The sequence below is a fragment of the Sapajus apella genome, unplaced genomic scaffold, assembly GCF_009761245.1.
Source record: "Sapajus apella isolate SASKATOON/1434 unplaced genomic scaffold, GSC_monkey_1.0 scaffold83, whole genome shotgun sequence".
NCBI lineage: Eukaryota > Metazoa > Chordata > Mammalia > Primates > Cebidae > Sapajus > Sapajus apella.
The window spans coordinates 2,801,171-2,818,864 of NW_022437023.1; the positions used below are offsets into that span (position 1 = coordinate 2,801,171).

At 51.0% G+C, this 17,694-nt stretch overlaps 1 protein-coding gene across 4 annotated transcripts in view; it reads left to right on the forward strand.

Moving 5' to 3' along the window:
• PPARD (peroxisome proliferator activated receptor delta) overlaps positions 1-10,513 on the forward strand; it is an 84,551-nt gene extending 74,038 nt beyond the window's left edge. For all 4 annotated transcript variants that reach the window (XM_032253511.1, XM_032253510.1, XM_032253512.1 and 1 more), the window contains 5 exons: positions 3,026-3,180; positions 4,430-4,568; positions 6,254-6,456; positions 6,635-7,085; positions 8,174-10,513. In XM_032253511.1, coding sequence (XP_032109402.1) covers positions 3,026-3,180; positions 4,430-4,568; positions 6,254-6,456; positions 6,635-7,085; positions 8,174-8,421 — 1,196 coding nt within the window. In that variant the 3' untranslated portion in view covers positions 8,422-10,513. The remainder of the gene's footprint in view (positions 1-3,025; positions 3,181-4,429; positions 4,569-6,253; positions 6,457-6,634; positions 7,086-8,173) is intronic.
• The last annotated feature ends 7,181 nt before the right edge of the window (positions 10,514-17,694 follow it).

The window sequence follows — 17,694 nt, forward strand, 5'->3', positions numbered from 1 at the left end:
TTTGTCACAAGCTGGAGTGCAGTGGTGCAATCACAGCTCACTGCAGCCTCAACCTCCAAGGCTCTAGCCATCTTCCCACACTCAAGCAGTCCTCCCACCTCAGCCTCCCAAGTAGCTGGGACCACAGGCATGTGCCACCACACCTGGCTAGTTTTATTTTTTATAGAGACAGGGTTTCACTATGTTGCCCAGGCTGGTCTTGAACTCCTGGGCTCAAGTGATCCTCCTGCCTCAGCCTCCTAAAGTGTTGGGATTACAGGTGTAAGCCACTGCACCTGGCCTTTTTTTTTTTTTTTTTGAGTAGAGACCATCTTGCTATGTCACCCAGGCTGGTGTACACTGGTACATTCATAGCTCTCTCGGGCTTAAGGATATTCCTACCTCAGCCTCCTCAGTAGCTGGCACTATAGACAGGTGTCATGACCCCCAACTTTTTTTTTTTTTTAACTTTTTGTAGAGACAGGGTCTCACTGTGTTGCTGCTGGCCTCAGGTGATCCTACTACCTTGGCCTCTGAAAGTACTGGGATTACAGACGTGAGCCACCGCACCCAGCCATTACCTCTTTCTTACCTCAGCTATTTGAGGGCAGGGTCTAAGTCCTGCCCTACATACAGAAGGTGCTGATCATGTGTCTTTTGAGTGAACACAGGGTGGCATTGTCATGTGCAATGCCAACAGCAACCAAATGACTAGACATCTGCTGACGTTCCACAGCCACAGGGAGGATGAGGAAGGCACCTCTAGGAGGTGTGAATAATCTGAGGGTATTGGCCACTGTGGACAAGACTCGGTGGTAGAAATGAGCTCTGAGACCCAAAGGGAACGTGAGTAGAGACATGCAGAATCTAGCACAGGAAGCAGACGTGAAGGCCACAAAAAATTATAAGAAGTGCCACAACGTGAGCATATGCTCACAGACTGCACAGACTCAAGGAGGAAGTGCCAGAACCTCCCCCCGCCCGCGCCAGCGTGTGCACAGGCGTCCACAAAGGGTTTCCGTCACGTTATCTCCTTTTCTCCCAACAACCAGTGCTGTGAGTTTTATTGTTCCTGTCATAATGCCCCCAGGAGTGGCAGATCCTGCCCAGCCCCACCAGCCAGTTGGTGCTGTGGTCAGGACACGCCAGCAGCCTGAGGACTGCCAGTCGAGCAGAGAACTACCGCGTGCCTGCTGTGTGCCCAGCACCCCACACAGCTCTCGGTGCCAGACCACACTTGTGCCCTGGTGGACAAAGTTCCTGCCCTGTGACCCTTATGTCTAATAGGTGGCTTCCAACAATGAACACACATAGAATGCCAGGCATTGACCAAGGCTACTGAGAAGACCAAAGCAGCTTCAGCCTCCCAGAGCACAGCTTTTCCCTCCTAGGCCCAAGAAATGGAGGGAGCCCACTCCCTGTCTGGGCCAAGAGGAGCAGTTACACACCCTGGAGTAACTGAAGTTGGGAGCTAAGGTGCCAGGACAAGACTGACTTAGGGACCAGTGACTTGTGTCACCCCTAAACCTCACCAGACAGGAGGGGAGCAGCACACTGGGTCCTCTCTGCCTCGGTTGGGTGCTTCTTGTGCTCCCCCTCCTGTGGCCAGGATAGAGGAAGGAGGCTTTCCTGCTGCTACTCCTAGGACCCAAGGGGGAGTTGGGGAGTGGGGAGACGGTGTGGGAAGGATGGAGTGCGCTTTGGTTGGTAGCAGTGGAGAGTTACTTCCATGTTGGGGAAATCGAGGTTGCTTGGCCTGTGTAGTAGAGAGGTATTCCTGCAGGCCTGGAAAACATTAGCCTGGGTTCATCTCTGTGGCTCGGGTCCCCCTAGTGTGCCCTCCTACTCAGTCTGACTCTCTGCTTTGAAGGTTTGGCACCTGCTTTTGAGCAGGTTGCTCAGTCGTCAGAGAAGAGTGCAGAGGTTGGACGGTCATCACAGTAGAGGCAGGACAGTTGGGATGTGGGGCCAAGAAACCAGCTCTGGGCTAGGAGTCAGGAATCTGAGGCTCACTCGGTTCAGGTCCCCTTTCCAAAGCAAAGAGATCATGTCTGAGTGTCCATAGGGCACTGGAAAGAGACTCCTAGCAGTTCTTATGAAGTCATCTGACAGCAGGTGTATCCTGAAGTCATAGCCTTAGCCAACTGCTTTCCTCACTGACACACTCAACACCTGATGGTTCAAACATCTACAGGTATTGATCGACTTACGAACTATGCAACTTACGACCATTCGACTTTACGACCACAATCGCTAGCCACGACTGCTCTGCGTCTGGCAGCGCAAACGTTGCCCAGCTGGGCGTACGACAGTGCGGACCAGCTTCCGGCAGCACTACCATCTCTGCGTGCATACAGCCTACTCAACTTACGACCAAATCGTGTTACCACCGGTCTGTCGGAACCAATGGTGGTCGTAAGCCGAGCACTGGCTGTATATACATTTGATAGAAAAACATGGAGAAATTCAGTGTGTTGCTTAATCAATGTGACTGATACCTCAGCTATTCTGCTCAAGCAAGAAGTTTCATGGGACTAAATTTGAACTTCTTGAGAGATTGTTTACAGCATCCCTGGAGTCTATGCCAGAATAGAACTTCCTGTGGGGGATAGCGCGGGGGGGCTGGCTCTGCAGAGGTCTACAGTCCTGCAGTTCCTGAAAAACATTGCATACAGCTCCACCTGGGCCACGCAGTGGCAACCTCTAAATCAGGAGAGCTGCTTCCTAAGAGCTGTCTGAAGACTCTCTGTCTGTTTTCTCCCTCTTGCTTTCCTCTGGCCCAGCCTGGATGGCAATAGCTGCATGTACTGGACATCTTCTGTATGTTAGGCTCTGGGGGAAGTGCTGTGGAGACTTTTTGCCCATCCTCCCAGAGAAGCTGTCAATACCCACCTATTCTAGGTGAAGAAACTGGCCCTCAGAAAGGTTGACTTCCTGAGGCCACACAGCTGTTAAGTGGCTGAGCCGAGGGCTGTGGGGCTGTTCCCACGCCCTGGCCTCCAGGCCTGGCAGCATTTGGAGCTGTTCCTCCATCGTATGTCTGCAGACCTCTCCCGGAGCTCCTCTCCACCCTCACTGCGGGACCAGCTGCAGATGGGCTGTGACGGGGCCTCGTGCGGCAGCCTCAACATGGAGTGCCGGGTGTGCGGGGACAAGGCATCGGGCTTCCACTACGGCGTTCATGCATGTGAGGGATGCAAGGTACGGACTGGGGGGAGCGGTGGCCAGCCACTGAGGCTCTGGTCACATGGTGAATTGACCTTCCACAAAGCTTTCCCTGCCTCTGGGTGGGGCCCTAACTGTATCCACTGCAGAATTCTTGCCCAGGAGGCAGCCAGGCCCCTGGGCTCTAGACCTCAGCTCTGGGCGCTGCAGGAGAGAAGGGGTTCCCTTGTCAAGCCTGACCTGCCAGGCACCTGTGCTGACCCACCTCTGTGGGTGATTGTGTCCCCCTGGGAACCAGGCAGGCAGGACAGAATGAGAGTCTTGGGCTGAGCCGTCGTCTTACCTGAGGTCTGGGTTTCCTGGTTTCTCAAGGCTCAAAAGGGGCTCTTTGAGAAAAAAGGACAGACATTTGTTTTTCCAGTGATCTTTGTGGATCTTTCCTAACTTCACACCCATCAAAACTCAGATTATTTTATTAAAACCACCACCTCAAAAATACACAGAACCAGATACATTTATGAAGAAATCAAGTTAGCCATGAGACAGTCTTATGTTACCAAACTAACAAAGAAGCTTTTTTTTTTGAGATGGAATTTCACTGTGTTACCCAAGCTGGAGTGCAGTGGTGCGATCTCAGCTCATGGCAACCTCTGCCTCCTGGGTTCAAGCAATTCTCTTGCCTCAGCCTCCGTTGTAGCTAGAATTATAGGCACATGCCACCACGCCCAGCTAATTTTTGTATTTTTAGTAGAGATGGGGTTTCACCATGCTGGCCATGCTGGTCTCAAACTCCTGACCTCAGGTGATCCGCCTGCCTCAGCCTCCCCAAGTGCTGGGATTACAGGCGTGAGCCACTGTGCCTGTTCTCAACAAAGAAGCTTTACTTTAGAACTTCTTTAGGCATGTAAAACAGTTGTGGGTTTTTTTGTGTGTTTTATTTTTTTTGTTTTTATTTGAGACAGTTTCGCTCCTGTCACCCAGGCTGGAATGCAGTGGCCCGATCTCAGCTCACTGCAATCTCCACCTCCCGGGTTCAAGCGATTCTCCTGCCTCAGCCTCCCAAGTATCTGGGATTAGAGGGGTGTGCCACTGTGCCCAGCCTAAAATAGTTTTAATCAGAACTTTAGAATTACTTCTTTTCTTCTCCATTTCCCCTCAAAAAAAAAAATTCCCCTCATTACTTCCAGATTTCAAGAGTATTCATATCTTATGCATAATCGGGCCCCTTGGCACAACCTCCCTCCCCCTCCTGGTGGCCTTTCCTCACCTGTTCTTGGTGCCTCAGGGCTTCTTCCGTCGGACGATCCGCATGAAGCTGGAGTACGAGAAGTGTGAGCGCAGCTGCAAGATCCAGAAGAAGAACCGGAACAAGTGCCAGTACTGTCGCTTCCAGAAATGCCTGGCACTGGGCATGTCACACAACGGTGAGAGCCGGCCGGGGCAACACAGGGCCGCTGGCTCCGGAGAGCCTGAAACCAGGGTCCAGGAAGCCCTAGGGCAACCCAGAGGGGGCACCTGCAGAGCAGTGCCTGGCACACAGGAAGCACCATGGCTGTTGGCAGCTGGCTTGGCTTTGCTGATCTGGACCTTGGGTCTTAGAGCCGAAGACCTGCTACTTCCCCCAGCCTGCCAGCATCTACCATGGGTCCCAGGCCTCGGGTAGTCTCTTCCTCCCTGTACCTGAGGTCTACCCATCCTGGCCCAGAAGGGAACTGAGAATTGATGCCAGTTTGAACAATTTGGGGAACACCAATCCCAGAACCTCAAGCCTGTCGCAGATGACCTGACACAGCATGAAAGCTACTGCCAAGGCCAAGGATCCCCTCAGCTCTTTTTGGTTATAGAAGGCAGGCAGTAACCAGTAAGTGACCACATTTGTCAACTGCCAGGAACCAGGTAGAAGTTTCTTGGAGGTCAGCCACTCCCAGGAGACAGAGCCTTCTCTGCTCCATGTGCCAGGCCTCCTGCAGAGCCTTGTCTTCAGACTCCTAGGGTAGGATATGCAAAGCCCACCTGTCCCCTCAGTACCCCTCTGGGTCAGATCCTCAGAGGACAGGGAAGAGCCTCTTGTGATCTCCATGGGCAGGTTAGCTGCTTGGCCAGTTTTAGCCAGGGATGCCCTAACTGCCTTGCATCTTAGAGGGTAGCAGGACCTCAGCCCTCCATCTGCAGCTCTCTTGGGCAATGGGTTCTGGCAGGTCTGGGATTGACCCCTTTCCTAGGAAATCTCAGAACTGATTGAATCCCTCTCCTCACTCTGAGAGAAGCTGCATTCATATCCTACTCAATTACTAATGACAATTTTTGAGTGCTTACTATGTGAGGACTCTTATTTAATTGATCAAACAACTCAGTAAGTTTTAAAAAGTATTAGCCTCATTTTTCTGATTAAAAAAGAAAAGTGGACAGGTGCGATAGCTCACACCTATAATCCCATCACTTTGGGAGGCCAAGGCAGGAGATAGCTTGAGCCCAGGAGTTTAAGACCAGTCTGAGCAACATAGTGAGACCTCATCGCTACAAAAAAAAAAAAAAAATTAGCCAGGCTTGGCGGCGTGCACCCGTAATCCTAGCTACTCATGAGGCTGAGGCAGGAGAATTGCTTGAACCTGGGAGGCAGAAGTTGCAGTGAGCTGAGATTGCACCACTGCACTCCAGCCTGGGTGACAGAGCAAGGCTGCATCTCAAAAAAAAAAAGAAAAGGGAAGGAGGAGTCTGCCCCAAGTCACACAGCTAGTAAACTGCCAAGCTGGAACTCAAGCCCAGGCCTTTGTCACCAAAGTCGGTCTTCCGATTTCTACACTCTGATGCCCCTACCTCAGCCAGAGTAGCTCAGTCACTCAGTAAGTTAGAGCCCTTGTGTGCTGGGCACTGTGAACAAAACAGACAAAATCACTGCTCTTGCAAAATTCACACACACACAAAAAATCACTCTTGTGGAGCTTGCGATCTGGAAGGGTATCCCCAACATTCCCACCTTGCTGACTCTAGAGCTTCTGGGGGCCTGGGCTCCAAAAGGATTTGGCTCATACACCTGTAAAGGGATGGGGAGGTCAGAGGTGCTGGGGCCTGCCTGGGCTCCTTACTGACTGCCCCCTTCCCTGTGCAGCTATCCGTTTTGGTCGGATGCCAGAGGCTGAGAAGAGGAAGCTGGTGGCGGGGCTGACGGCAAATGAGGAGAGCCAGTACAACCCACAGGTGGCCGACCTGAAGGCCTTCTCCCAGCACATCTACAATGCCTACCTGAAAAACTTCAACATGACCAAAAAGAAGGCCCGCAGCATCCTCACCGGCAAAGCCAGCCACACGCCGGTGAGTGTTGCTGCTTGGCCTGGCAGCATCTTGGGCTCTGGGCCCCGCTGCTGCCTACCTGACTCCCAGGAGAGCCAGGCCTTCTCCCTCCCTCAGCTTCATGGTGCAGGCAGGGAATATGGGGAGCACAGGGCGGGGGTCCTCCGAGGCCTGGTCTCTAATGGGGCCTGGTTTTCAGCCCTTTGTGATCCACGACATCGAGACATTGTGGCAGGCGGAGAAGGGGCTGGTGTGGAAGCAGCTGGTGAACGGCCTGCCACCCTACAAGGAAATCAGCGTGCACGTCTTCTACCGCTGCCAGTGCACCACAGTGGAGACCGTGCGGGAGCTCACTGAGTTCGCCAAGAGCATCCCCAGCTTCAGCAGCCTCTTCCTCAATGACCAGGTGACCCTTCTTAAATATGGCGTGCACGAGGCCATCTTCGCCATGCTGGCCTCCATTGTCAACAAGGATGGGCTGCTGGTAGCCAACGGCAGTGGCTTTGTCACCCGTGAGTTCCTGCGCAGCCTCCGCAAGCCCTTCAGTGACATCATTGAGCCCAAGTTCGAATTTGCTGTCAAGTTCAACGCCCTGGAGCTTGACGACAGTGACCTGGCCCTGTTCATTGCAGCCATCATTCTGTGTGGAGGTGAGTGAAGAGTGGGGCAAGTGGGCTGGCCCCGCACACCCAGTCCCCCTAGGGTTGGCCCTCAGTGCAGGGCACTGTGCCTGAGCTCTGACAGTGTGGGGGAGTGTCGGTGTGATCTTGGCAGTGGAACATGCCAGGTACTAACCGAGCATGCCGGATCAGCTCCATCTCATTACGTATGTACATGGAGGTGGTGATAGAAAAGAGACTAAGCCAGATGTGGTGGCTCACACCTGTAATCTCAGTACTTTGGGAGGCCAAGGCAGGCAGATCACTTGAGATCAGGAATTCAAAACCAGCCTGGCCAACATGGTGAAACCCCGTCTCTACTAAAAATACAAAAAATTAGCCAGATGTGGTGGCGTGTGCCTGTAATCCCAGCTAGTTGGGAGTCTGAGGCAGGAGAATCGCTTGAACCTGAGAGGTGGAGGTTGCAGTGAGCCAAGATCACACTACCGCACTCCAGCCTGGGTGACAGAGTGAGACCCCATCTCAAAAAAAAAAAAAAGGAAAAGGACTAGCAGGCAGTATGTTGTCATGTTAATGTGGAGGTGGAGAAATTGTCTGCATTTTCTCTGCATTTTAAAAATTCCAGCACAATAAATACAGCAATAACTATGCTAACTAACAGTGGCCTAGAGTTTATTTCATGCCAGGCACTGTTCTGGTTCCTTTTCGTTGAGTATAACTCACTTAATCCTCACAACAACCCCATGCAGGAAGAATGTTTTCTCCATTTTACACATGGAGAAATCGAAGCCCAGAGAGGTCCAGTGACCTGCCCACAGCCTCATCAATAGGCTGTGGCAGACACAGGATTTGAATTAAGCATTGAGTCTCTTAACCATGATACTGTGCTGCCTAATCAGGGGGAAAAGATAACATTGGCAAAAAAACAAAAAAGAAGTGGATCAAGACCAGGGGCAGGGAGACTAGAACACCCAGTGGAGCATCGCTGGCGGGACAGGGCTTGGTCTGTCACGGCCAAGGAGGCCCACTGTCCCCTGGGCCAAATCACCTCCTGGTGTGGGGGTAGGGGAGCTCCACTGCCTTTTTTTAGCTCCCTGATGTGTCCTGTGTCCCCACAGACCGACCAGGCCTCATGAACGTGCCACAGGTGGAGGCCATCCAGGACACCATCCTGCGTGCCCTCGAATTCCACCTGCAGACCAACCACCCCGATGCCCAGTACCTCTTCCCCAAGCTGCTGCAGAAGATGGCTGACTTGCGGCAGCTGGTCACCGAGCACGCCCAGATGATGCAGCGGATCAAGAAGACCGAGACCGAGACCTCACTGCACCCCCTGTTGCAGGAAATCTACAAGGACATGTACTAAGTGTAGTGCCCAGGCCTCCTTGCAGGCTCCAGTGGGGCCGGCACTGGAGGGGCCCACCCACGTGACTTTCCTGTTGACCAGCCCTTGCACACCCGGCCTGGAGCAGTGGAGTCTCACGCTCGTGCTCAGACACATGACACCCACGACCTCTGGATCCCTGCGCCCTGTCTCCCACTTCCTCCAGCCAGCTCTCTTCCTGACTTTGTTGCCTCCCTCTCTCAGTTCTTCTTTCTTTTCTAATTTCTCTTGCTCTGTTTTTCCTTTCTGTAGGTTTCTCTCTTCCTTCCTCCCTTGCCCTCCCTTTCTCTATCCACCCCATGTCTGTCCTCCTTTCTTGTTCTGTGAGATGGTTTGTATTATTTCACCAGCAGCATAGAACAGAACCTCTGCTTTTGCACACCCTTTCCCCAGGAGCAGAGGGGAGTGGGGCCTGTCCTCTGCCTCATCATTGCACCTTTAGGCTTAGGTTCCTCACTTCTGTCTCCTGTCTTAGAGCAAAAGACTTGAGACATCCAAAGAAACACTAAGCTCTCTGGGCCTGGGTTCCAGGGGAAGCTGAGCATGGCCTGGACTGACTGCAGCAGCCTGTAGTCATGGGGTCCCTGCTGTCAAGGACAGTGGGCAGGAGGCCCAGGCTGAGAGCCAGATGCCTCCCCAAGACTTCATTGACCCCCTGAGGCTGAGGCCACCCCTGAGCCAACTGACGCTGCTCCAGCAGCACATCTCAGCCGCACTGACACCCAGCGTCTTTCCGTCTTCTTCACACTGGTTTGCCAGGCCAGTGTTGCTGACGGCCCCCTGCACTGGCCGCTGGACGGCACTCTCCTAGCTTGGAAGTAGGCAGGGTTCCCTCCAGGTGGGTCCCCCCTCATTGAAGAGGAGCAAGTCTCAAGGGAAGGAGTTGGGGTTGGTGGTTGGAGGGAGCAGCACACCCAATTCTGTCCCGAGGACTCGGGGTCTGAGTCTGGGGTCAGGTCAGGAAGAGCTTGGGGCAGGCCTTCCGCCAGTACCCCCACTGCCCCCTTGCCCAGTAGCAGCCACCCACATTGTGTCGGCACCCAGGGCCAGGGCCTGGCCTCACACCCGACTGCTCCTTTCTCTAACCAGCTCCACGGGAGCTCAGGCCCCCCTCTCCCTGGAGCTGTCCCTCCAGCCACACACATAAGCACTGAAATCACTTTACCTGCAAGCTCCACGCATCTTCCTTCCATCTCTGAGGCCGGTGAGAGCCCAGAGAGAGGGCCTGCACGTGGGTAGGCAGGGCTGGGCCAGGTCTCCAGAGAGGCAGGGCTCCTTCAGGTCCTGCTGGGTCAGCTGAGCACCTGCTCCTAGCGGGAACTTCCCGGGATAAACTGAGCCTGTTCATTCTGATATCCATTTGTCCCAGCAGCTCTGCTGCCTCCCCCTTCCCCCGTACTCACTCAGCCCAGCTGGCCACCTAGAAGTCTCCCTGCACAGCCTCTGTGACCTCAGACCTTGTGGGACCAGTCCCACACCGCTGTCCCTTCCTGCCCCTGATCCCAGGTTGAGGCATGCTCACCTCAGCAGGGCCAGAGCACAGCTGGGCCTGCCATGTCTGAGCAGGGCAGAGCCCCCCAGGCCTGCAAGGTTGAGGTTGGCTGGAGTCTCTGAGCACAGAGGTAGGAAAGCTGGGGTTCAAGCCCAGGATTCCTGGGTCCTACCTGGTCCTCCCTCCCAAGGGGTCATTCTGTTTGTGACTCTAGGTAGAAGTGCCCTGCTCGTGCCCCTACAGGCACCACGGCCTCTCTTCTGTGCCCCAGGATGACTCTGCTGGCAAGATTCTTCCCGCTCCCTGCCCACCCAACTGACAGGGATTGGGGTGCTCCCTTTCAGGCCAAGGCTATGAAGGGATGGCTGCTGGGACCCACCTCCCACTCCCTGCCACGTGCCGCGTCCCTGCCCCCACCCGGGTCTGGTGCTGCGGAAACAGCTCCTCTCAGTGTCTGAACAATCTCCAAATTTGAAATGTATATTTTTGCTAGGAGCCCCAGCTTCCTGTGTTTTTAATATAAATAGTGTACACAGACTGACAAAACTTTAAATAAATGGGACTTAAATATTTAAGAGCTGACTGGAAGCTGACTCAGTTACTTGCGTGGTTTTCCTGGGGCTGACGGGGGCTCCACTCTGCCTCCACATCCAGCGCTGGAGGGCAAAGGAGGCATTGGGTGCCCAGGCCCTCCCCCGTCTCCACCTCACTTTGCTCACCACTTGTCAGCAGGAGTTTGGACGACTGTGCCATCTCCACCCTGCAGAGAGAATTTGGGGTGTGAGGGGACAGAGGTGTCCTGGCCTCACCAGGTAGAGCACTGAGGGTCTGGGGGATAGGAAGACCCCTGGAGGAGGCGGATTTAGGACTCAATAGATAAACCCAGTTTATCACCACAAGAGATCACGCTCTCCTCTCCTTTGCTGCCACCCACTTCTCCCCTGTCTTTCCTGAGGTGCCATCTTCCCACAGGTCCAGTTGAGCCCAGCCCCCAACAGCCATGGGTTTGCCTGCAGTGTGAGGCCAGGTCAGGGTATGTAACAGAGTGTGTTTATTTAGTAATGAAAAAACTACAGCTAAATATTTCCAAATGGGGGATGTACTAGGGGGAGTTGTTACAAAAGTATTGGAAGTGCTGAAAGAACCATGGCGTTGGGGGGATAATAGACGTCCTCCAGAGATGAGTAACTGCAGGAAGCCATTCTCACCTCCAGGGCCGAATGGGAAAATGGTATCATTCAGGGGCCACCATTGCTAGAACACAGGCTGACACTGCAGTGACCCAAGAGCCTGAAGTCACCAGCTGATTTGACGGTAGAACCAGACTGCTGGAGCCTGAGTTCACGTACAGCATGTATGGGGCCACCAGAGTGCCCAGGGCCACCACCACTGCTGCCCCTGAACCTCACTGCTTGGGTGCTGTAGCCCCATAATTCATTTCTCTTGCTCTATTTCTTCCTTTCTCTAGCTCTACGTCTGTGCTCTGAGTCTCCAGCCAGCCCCTTGCCCGTGCAGGCCTGGGGGCTCTGCTCTGCTCAGACATGGCATGCCCAGCTGTGCTCTGGCTCTGCTCTGAGGTGAGCACACCTCAACCTGGGTGCAGGGGAGGGCAGGGACCAGCCTGGTCTCAACTGCTCCTGCCAGAAGTGTTATCAGAGTTGGGGGTTGGGGAAGCAAAGGATTCTTTGTTCTTCCTATCTTCCAGTCTGTTGCTTTTACCTCCCATTGCGGGGAAAAATGCATGGTAGTCTAGGAAGTGCAGTTTGTAGACTTCCAGCCCTTGCAGTATAGAGTATATGGGGAAAGGTGGGAACTGAACCAAGTGTCTGCAGGCAAGCAACTAGCACAGCGCACAGGCACCAGCCCCAGCGAGAGGGATCCCACATGCCCACAGCTGAGAGATGGTCATTACAGCACTTGCCTCCTGTTCTCTCTCTCTGCTGGTCATCTCGGCAGAGCAGTCTGAATTCAATCAGGTCCAATATGGTTCATCTCAGTCCAGAGAGTGATAGTCCCAGGGGAACAGGAGGAAAGGAGGAGAAGGAGGAAAAAAGGAGTGCTTGGAGCCGGGCCACCTCTGAAATTGGTAGCCTTTACTATGATAGAATCTTCTGGTTTACTGTTCTCACCTCCTCATCCTTTCCCACACTATCAAGTGGGGGAAAAATAGCCAAAGACAGTGTGTGTTTCAGTTGTTAAGGCTAGTCCTCTTCCCAGCACTGAAGAGGTAAGAATCCAGTATACTAAATAACCAGTTCTCACTCAGTTTAGAGAGTTGAAGCTGTCTTCACCACTTTGCCTTGCTTCTGGTGCTGCGAAGAGCATCGTATCACTCTGGCCCCTTCTGTTACTATCACTAATTGCTATTCCTTATGAAGCAGCTATTCTGTACCATGCATTATACATAACATCACCTCTAATCCTCACCATAACCCTACAAGGTAAATATTATCACCAACCATTTTTACAAAGCAGGAAGCACAATGAGAGATTAAGGGGTGTGCCTGTGGTCACAGCTAGGGAAAGGCATGGCCAGTATTCCATCCACAGCCTTAGGATCTCTGCTTTTCACTCAGGAACAAAACTTCGGGGACAGCAGTTGGTCACCTGGTCTCTTTTTAATAATGCTTAGGACAACTGAATCAAGCATTTAAACTAAAAAAGAAGAAAGCAAACTTAGGAGACTTAGAAGATTCTCTTGGCAAGATCAAGACCATCCTGGCCATGGTGAAACCTCATCTCTACTAAAAATACAAAAATTAGCTGGGCATGGTGACGTGTGCCTGTAGTCCCAGCTACTCGGGAGGCTGAGGCAGGAGAATTGCTTGAACCTGGGAGGCAGAGGTTGCAGTGAGCCGAGATTGTGCCACTGCACTCCAGCCTGGTGCCTGTAGACAGAGCAAGGCTCTGTCTCCAAAAAAAAAAAAAAAAGATTCTCTTGGCAATAATTCTATAAACCTAAAACTATTTTGAAATTAAAATTTTATTGGAAAGATGGCCGGGCACAGTGGCTCATGCCTATAATCCCATAATCCCAGAACTTTGAGAGGCCAAGGTGGGCAGATCAGCTGGGGTCAGCAGTTCGAGACCAGCCTGGCTAACATGGTGAAACCCAGTCTCCACTAAAAATACCAAAAAAAAAAAAAAAAAAAAAAAAATTGCTGGGCGTGGTGGCACATGACTGTAATCCCAGCTACTCAGGAGGCTGAGGCAGAAGAATCACTTGAACTCAGAAGATGGAGGTTGCAGTAAGCTGAGATCACACCACTTCACTCCAGTCTGGGCTACAGAGCCTCTGTCTCAAAAAAAAAAAAAAAAAGAAAGTTTATTGTAAAGAAAGAAAGAAACGGGGTCCTGAGCTGGTAGTATCCTTGGGAAGCCTGACAGAAGCAGACGCAAAACCTTTCTGGAGGACGGATACAGGCAGTAGAGAATTCCCAAAAAATCGCAGATACAAAAAAAGCCTGCAGGAAAACAAATAGACATAACAACCAGTGAAATGAGAGCTCTGGCATCTCAAAAAAATGTAACAATTGACTCTTATACAGGAAATAACTGTTTTATATTATTAAAACTATAAAAGAGATAAAAGGTTGGGTGCAGTGGCTCAGGCCTGTAACCCCAGCACTTTGGGAGGCCAACATGAGAGGATTGCTTGTGGCCAGGAGTTCGATACCAACCTGGGCAACACGACAAGGCCCCATCTCTACAAAAAAGAAGTTAGCTGGGTGATGTCGTTTGGCTCATCTCGAATTGTAGCTCCCAAATCTCACCTTGAATTGTAGCTCCCATAATTCCCACGTGTTGTGAGAGGGACCCAGTGGGAGATAATTGAATTATGGGAGTGGTTTCCCCCATACTGTTCTCATGGTAGTGAATAAGTCTCATGAGATCTGATTTTTTTTTTTTTTTTTAAGGCAGAGTCTTGCTCTGTTGCCCAGGCTAGAGCGCATTGAGACAATCTTGGCTCACTGAAACCTCTGCCTCCCAGGTTCAAGCAATTCTTCCTCAGCCTCCCAAGTAGCTGGGGATTACAGATGCCCACCACCATGCCCGACTATTTTTTTGTATTTTTAGTAGAGACAGGGTTTCACCATCTTGGCCAGGCTGGTCTTAAACTCCTGACCTCAGGTGATCCACCTGCCTCGGCCTCCCAAAGTGCTGGGATACAGGTGTGAGTCACCGCACCTGGCCAAGATCTGATAGTTTTAAAAGGAGAAACCATCGATTCTTCTCTCTTGCCTGCCACCATGTAAGACGTGCCTTTCGCCTTCCACCATGATTGTGAGACCTCTCCAGCCATGCAGAAATGTGAGTCCATTTAACCTCTTGTACTTTATAAATTACCCAGTATCAGGTACATCTTTCAGCAGTGTGAAAACAGACTAATACACTGGGCATGGTGATATGTGCCTGTAGTCCTAACTACTCATGAGGCTGAGGCAGGAGAATCACTTGAGCCCAGGTGTTTGAAGTTGCAGTGAGCTCTGATTGCATCACTGCACACTAGCCTTGGTGGCAGAGTGAGACCCTGTCTCAAAAAAATAAAAAAGACATTAAAAAAAAACAAAGCATAAGAATGGAATTAATTTGCTTTTTTTGTTTTTTTGTTTTGAGACAGAGTCTTGCTCTGTCACCCAGGCTGGAGGCAGTGGCATGATTGTGGCTCACTGCAATCTCTGCCTCCTGGGTTCAAGCAATTTTCCTGCCTCAGCCTCCCAAGTAGCTGAGATTACAGGCATGTGCCACCATGCCGGGATAATTTTTGTATTTTTAGTAGAGATGGAGTTTCACCATGTTGGTTGGGCTGGTCTTGAACTCCTGACCTCAGGTAATCTGCCCACTTCAGCCTCCCAAAGTGTTGGGATACAGGCATAAGCCACTACACCTGGCCAATTTGCTTAAGAAAAAAAAAAATGTTTAAGAAATGCCTGGAGCTTCTAGGAAAAAAGAAAAAAACCCTGAATGAGTTAAGAATTAGACACAGACAGAGATCATTTTTTGTGCCTCAGGAAAGATCTGTAGAAATTTTCCAGAAAATAACATAGGGAAGTCAGCATATTGAAAATACGGAAAGAAGATCAATAAAAATTCTCATGCATTGCAGAAGGGAAAAGCTGGTGCCGTACATTTAATTTGAAGAACAATTTGGTAAAATCTAGTCAAGCTGAAGATGCACACACTCTGTTACCCTGCATTTTCCTATTAAAATGTGCCTGTGGATGCTATGGGGCACCAACCAGATCCCACTCCTCAGGACCCAGCTGTTGGGGGTATTGGCTGCTGAATTCACAGCTGAGTTCCTCTCAGTGAATTGCCCTTACCAAAGGAAGCTGCCTCACCCAAGGATATGTACACGCCCTGCTCAGGGCAGCCTGTGTCGAATGTGGGAGTACCAAGGCCAAGCCTTCTTACGAGTTTTGGGACAACTGGAAGGATCGGCCCAGCTCCAGAGCTGAGGCTTCTCTTATAACTACATTGCATACCCCAAAACCTAAAATGCAATAAAATAAATAAATGGGAAAAAAAAAATAACTACATTGCAGCTTAACTTCAATGGTTAACTTAATTGGTTAGGGAGAACCCTCTAACCAATGCTGCTTCCTTCAGTTCCTTACAGGTGTTGTTCCAAAGAGCATTCTCCAGAAAGTAGCGTGCAAGTAAACTTCCAAATCTATTTCCAAGAGAAGCCATCCTGAGACAATAACCGAGAGTGAAACCCATCAAATCACACCAAGACTCATACAAACGTTTATAGGAACAATAGCAAAGATTTGGAAACAACAAAAATGTTCATCAGGCTGGTGCGGTGGTTCACGCCTGTAATCCCAGCACTTTGGGAGGCCAAGGCAGGAGAATCACTTGAGGCCAGGAGTTCAAGACCAGCCTGGGCAACATAGTGAGACCCCATCTCTCCAAAAAGTTTTAAAAAATTAGCCAGTTGGTGCATGCCTGTAGTCCCAGCTACTTGGGAGGCTGAGGAAGGAGGATGGCTTGAACCCAGAAGTTTGAAGCTGCAGTGAGCGAAGATGGCACCACTGCACTCCAGCCTGGACATAGAGGGAGATACTGTCCCCCCACAAAATGTAAAACACTAAAAACTTTTGCTACATACGTTTTAAAATTTTCTGCCTAAAAAAAACAACGTTAAACCAATCGCGTAAAAATGTTTGTGGCAAAACCATTGGGCTAATTTCTTTATTATATAAAGAAGAGTTATAAATCAATAAATAAAAGGTCAACCCAACAGAAAAATGAACAAAGGATATGAACATAAAAGGAAATGCCTCTTAATATGCCAAGATGCTTAACCCCACTCATAATAAGAGAAATGTAAATTAAAACTACAATGAGATACTGCTTTGTGTTTTTTTGTTTGAGACAGGGCTTTGCTGTGTCACTCAGGCCGAGTGCGGTGGCGCCATCACAGCTCACTGCGGCTTTGACCTCTCAGGCTCAAGTGCTCCTGCCGCCTCGGCCACCTGAGTAGCTGGGACTACAGGCGTGCACCACCGTGCCCGGCTTATCCCTGATTTTTTGTAGAGACAGGGTTTTCCTATGTTGCCCAGACTGATCTCAAACTCCTGGGCTGAAGCAATCCTCCCATCCTGACCTCCCACAGTGCTACGATTACAGGTGTGGGCTGTGGCACCCAGCTGAGATACTGTTGTTTTACTTACCAAATTGAATACTAAAAAGTTTGAGAACATTGTGTTGGCAAGGGTGTGCAGAAACAGGCACTCCATACTGGTGGTAGGATTGTAAACTGGCACAGCTTCCAGTGAAGGTCATATTGGTAAAACCTACAAAAATTAAAAAAAATTTTTTGATCCAGCAAAAGTGAAATATGTAACAAAAATTCCCAGGACGATTGGTTTTGCAATTTAGTGTTTCAACTTACTGAGAGACATAGGAAGTTATAAAATTCAGTTCTAAAATCTCTCCTTTAACTTTTAGGTTAATTCCTCTTGTTTGGTCTTTTTAAACTTTCCCATCTTGTCTCCCACACAGGGCAATGTAGCCTGGCAGAGACAGAATGGGCTTTGGAGCCATAAGATGGAATTCAGGGGGTCTTAGAAACAGAACTGGAAGCGCTCTTAGAGGTCATGGTCCCCCTTCTCTAAGGTCCCCATCTCCTCGGACACATATTACGCAGCAGCGACTGAGGCCAATGCCTGGGAGGCACCTTGTCCGGGGCCACGTCAGGTCTCCTGGCTCCCCGCCCGTGGCTCCTTCCCTGCTGTAAACCCTCACTGAGCTGCATGTCAGGCCCAGGGCCAAGCAGCCTTCATCTATGGCTTCATTTCATCTTCACAACAACTCTATCAGATAATCTTCGCTGCAAACAACTTCGACAACAGATTGTTTACCTGGAAAAGTGAGTTATGAAAGTGCAGTAGCAGCTCACAGAACCTCCTGGCAGCCCCGCTGCTAAGCCTGGAGGCTCCTCAGCCGGGATCAACGTTCCTGTGCCCCACTGGGCTGCTCAGCACCTCCATCGCAGGGAGAAGGGGAGAAAGCCCCCGACCAACACTCCATCAGGGTCCAACTCCCATGGCCAGGCTGCTGTCAGGATCAGGGGCTGGGGACAGACTCACTGAGACAGGGAGTCAGTTCATTACCCAGCTCAAGCTTGCCATGGGGGCAGGGGTATTCTGGGGAGGGTGAATCTACTCTCCTCTGCCCTCTTCAGCCTGGTTCTTAGGGCCGGTGGATTCCAGGAGAGCTGGCCAGCCCTGGCATCACTCAGGCCCCGGGGGGTT